This window comes from Aplysia californica, unplaced genomic scaffold (assembly GCF_000002075.1).
Source record: "Aplysia californica isolate F4 #8 unplaced genomic scaffold, AplCal3.0 scaffold01103, whole genome shotgun sequence".
Classification (NCBI taxonomy): Eukaryota; Metazoa; Mollusca; class Gastropoda; order Aplysiida; family Aplysiidae; genus Aplysia; species Aplysia californica.
The window spans coordinates 35,392-36,401 of NW_004798373.1; the positions used below are offsets into that span (position 1 = coordinate 35,392).

At 40.1% G+C, this 1,010-nt stretch overlaps 1 protein-coding gene across 1 annotated transcript in view; it reads right to left on the minus strand.

Moving 5' to 3' along the window:
- LOC101859829 overlaps positions 1-1,010 on the minus strand; it is a gene marked incomplete at its 3' end in the record, with an annotated part of 93,426 nt that overhangs the window by 18,365 nt on the left and 74,051 nt on the right. The window contains 1 exon segment of the mRNA XM_005111700.2: positions 619-685. Coding sequence (XP_005111757.2) covers positions 619-685 — 67 coding nt within the window.

Consider the following 1,010-nt stretch of genomic DNA (forward strand, 5'->3'; position numbering starts at 1 on the left):
TGAGAGAGAGAGAGAGAGAGAGAGAGAGAGAGTGAGAGAAAGAGAGAGAGAGAGAACTGGAGAAAAAGAGAGAGAGAGAGACATACAGACACACAGACGGACGAATAGACTGATAGCTAGACATACAGCTATACTGATAAAGAGATACACAACTGGATAGATAGATAGATAGATTAGTCAGCCAGCCAGCCATCAATCCAAACAATCAGACAGACAGTTTAGTTTTAGTAGAGGTTTTACTGAGCTCTCAACTGCATAAGGTCATAATGGGCGCCAGAAGATTAGAGGAGTTACAAGAGAGTAACAAACATGAAAAAAGGAGGAGAGATCAGGACGATAGATGTTTGATAGGAAAGAAAAAGCAAAGCACACCAGAGCACCCGCCAAACACCCACACCGACAAACAGACAGACAGACAAGCAAACAAACAGACCGACAAAACAAACAGACAGACCAAGAAATAAATACTCATCAGACGGACAAGAATCAGTGGCTGACTTGGGACAGACAAACAAACAAACAGACAGACAGACAAACAAGCAGATAGACAGACAAATAATCAGACAGACAGACAAACAAACAAACAGACAGACAAACAAACAGCCAAGCAACACTCACCAGAGGGACAGGAATCCGTGGCGGACTTGGGACAGACCCCGTTCGAGTTCCGGTCCGACGGCATGAGCTGTGGAAGGAAATAGAAACAACATGCTTAGGTTGATTGATTGATTGATTGATTGATTGATGATTGATTGATTGATTGATTGATTGATGGATGGATTGGTTGATTGATTGGTTGATTGATTGATTGATTGATGGATGGATAGATTGGTTGATTTGTTGGTTGATTGATTGATTGATTGATGGATGGATTGATATATTGGTTGATTGATTGGTTGGTTGATTGATTGATGTATTTATTTACTTATCCTTTCACGTATTTATCCATCGATTAATTAATTAATTAATAATTCATTCATTCGTGTATTCATTCATTTAACCCCCCCCCC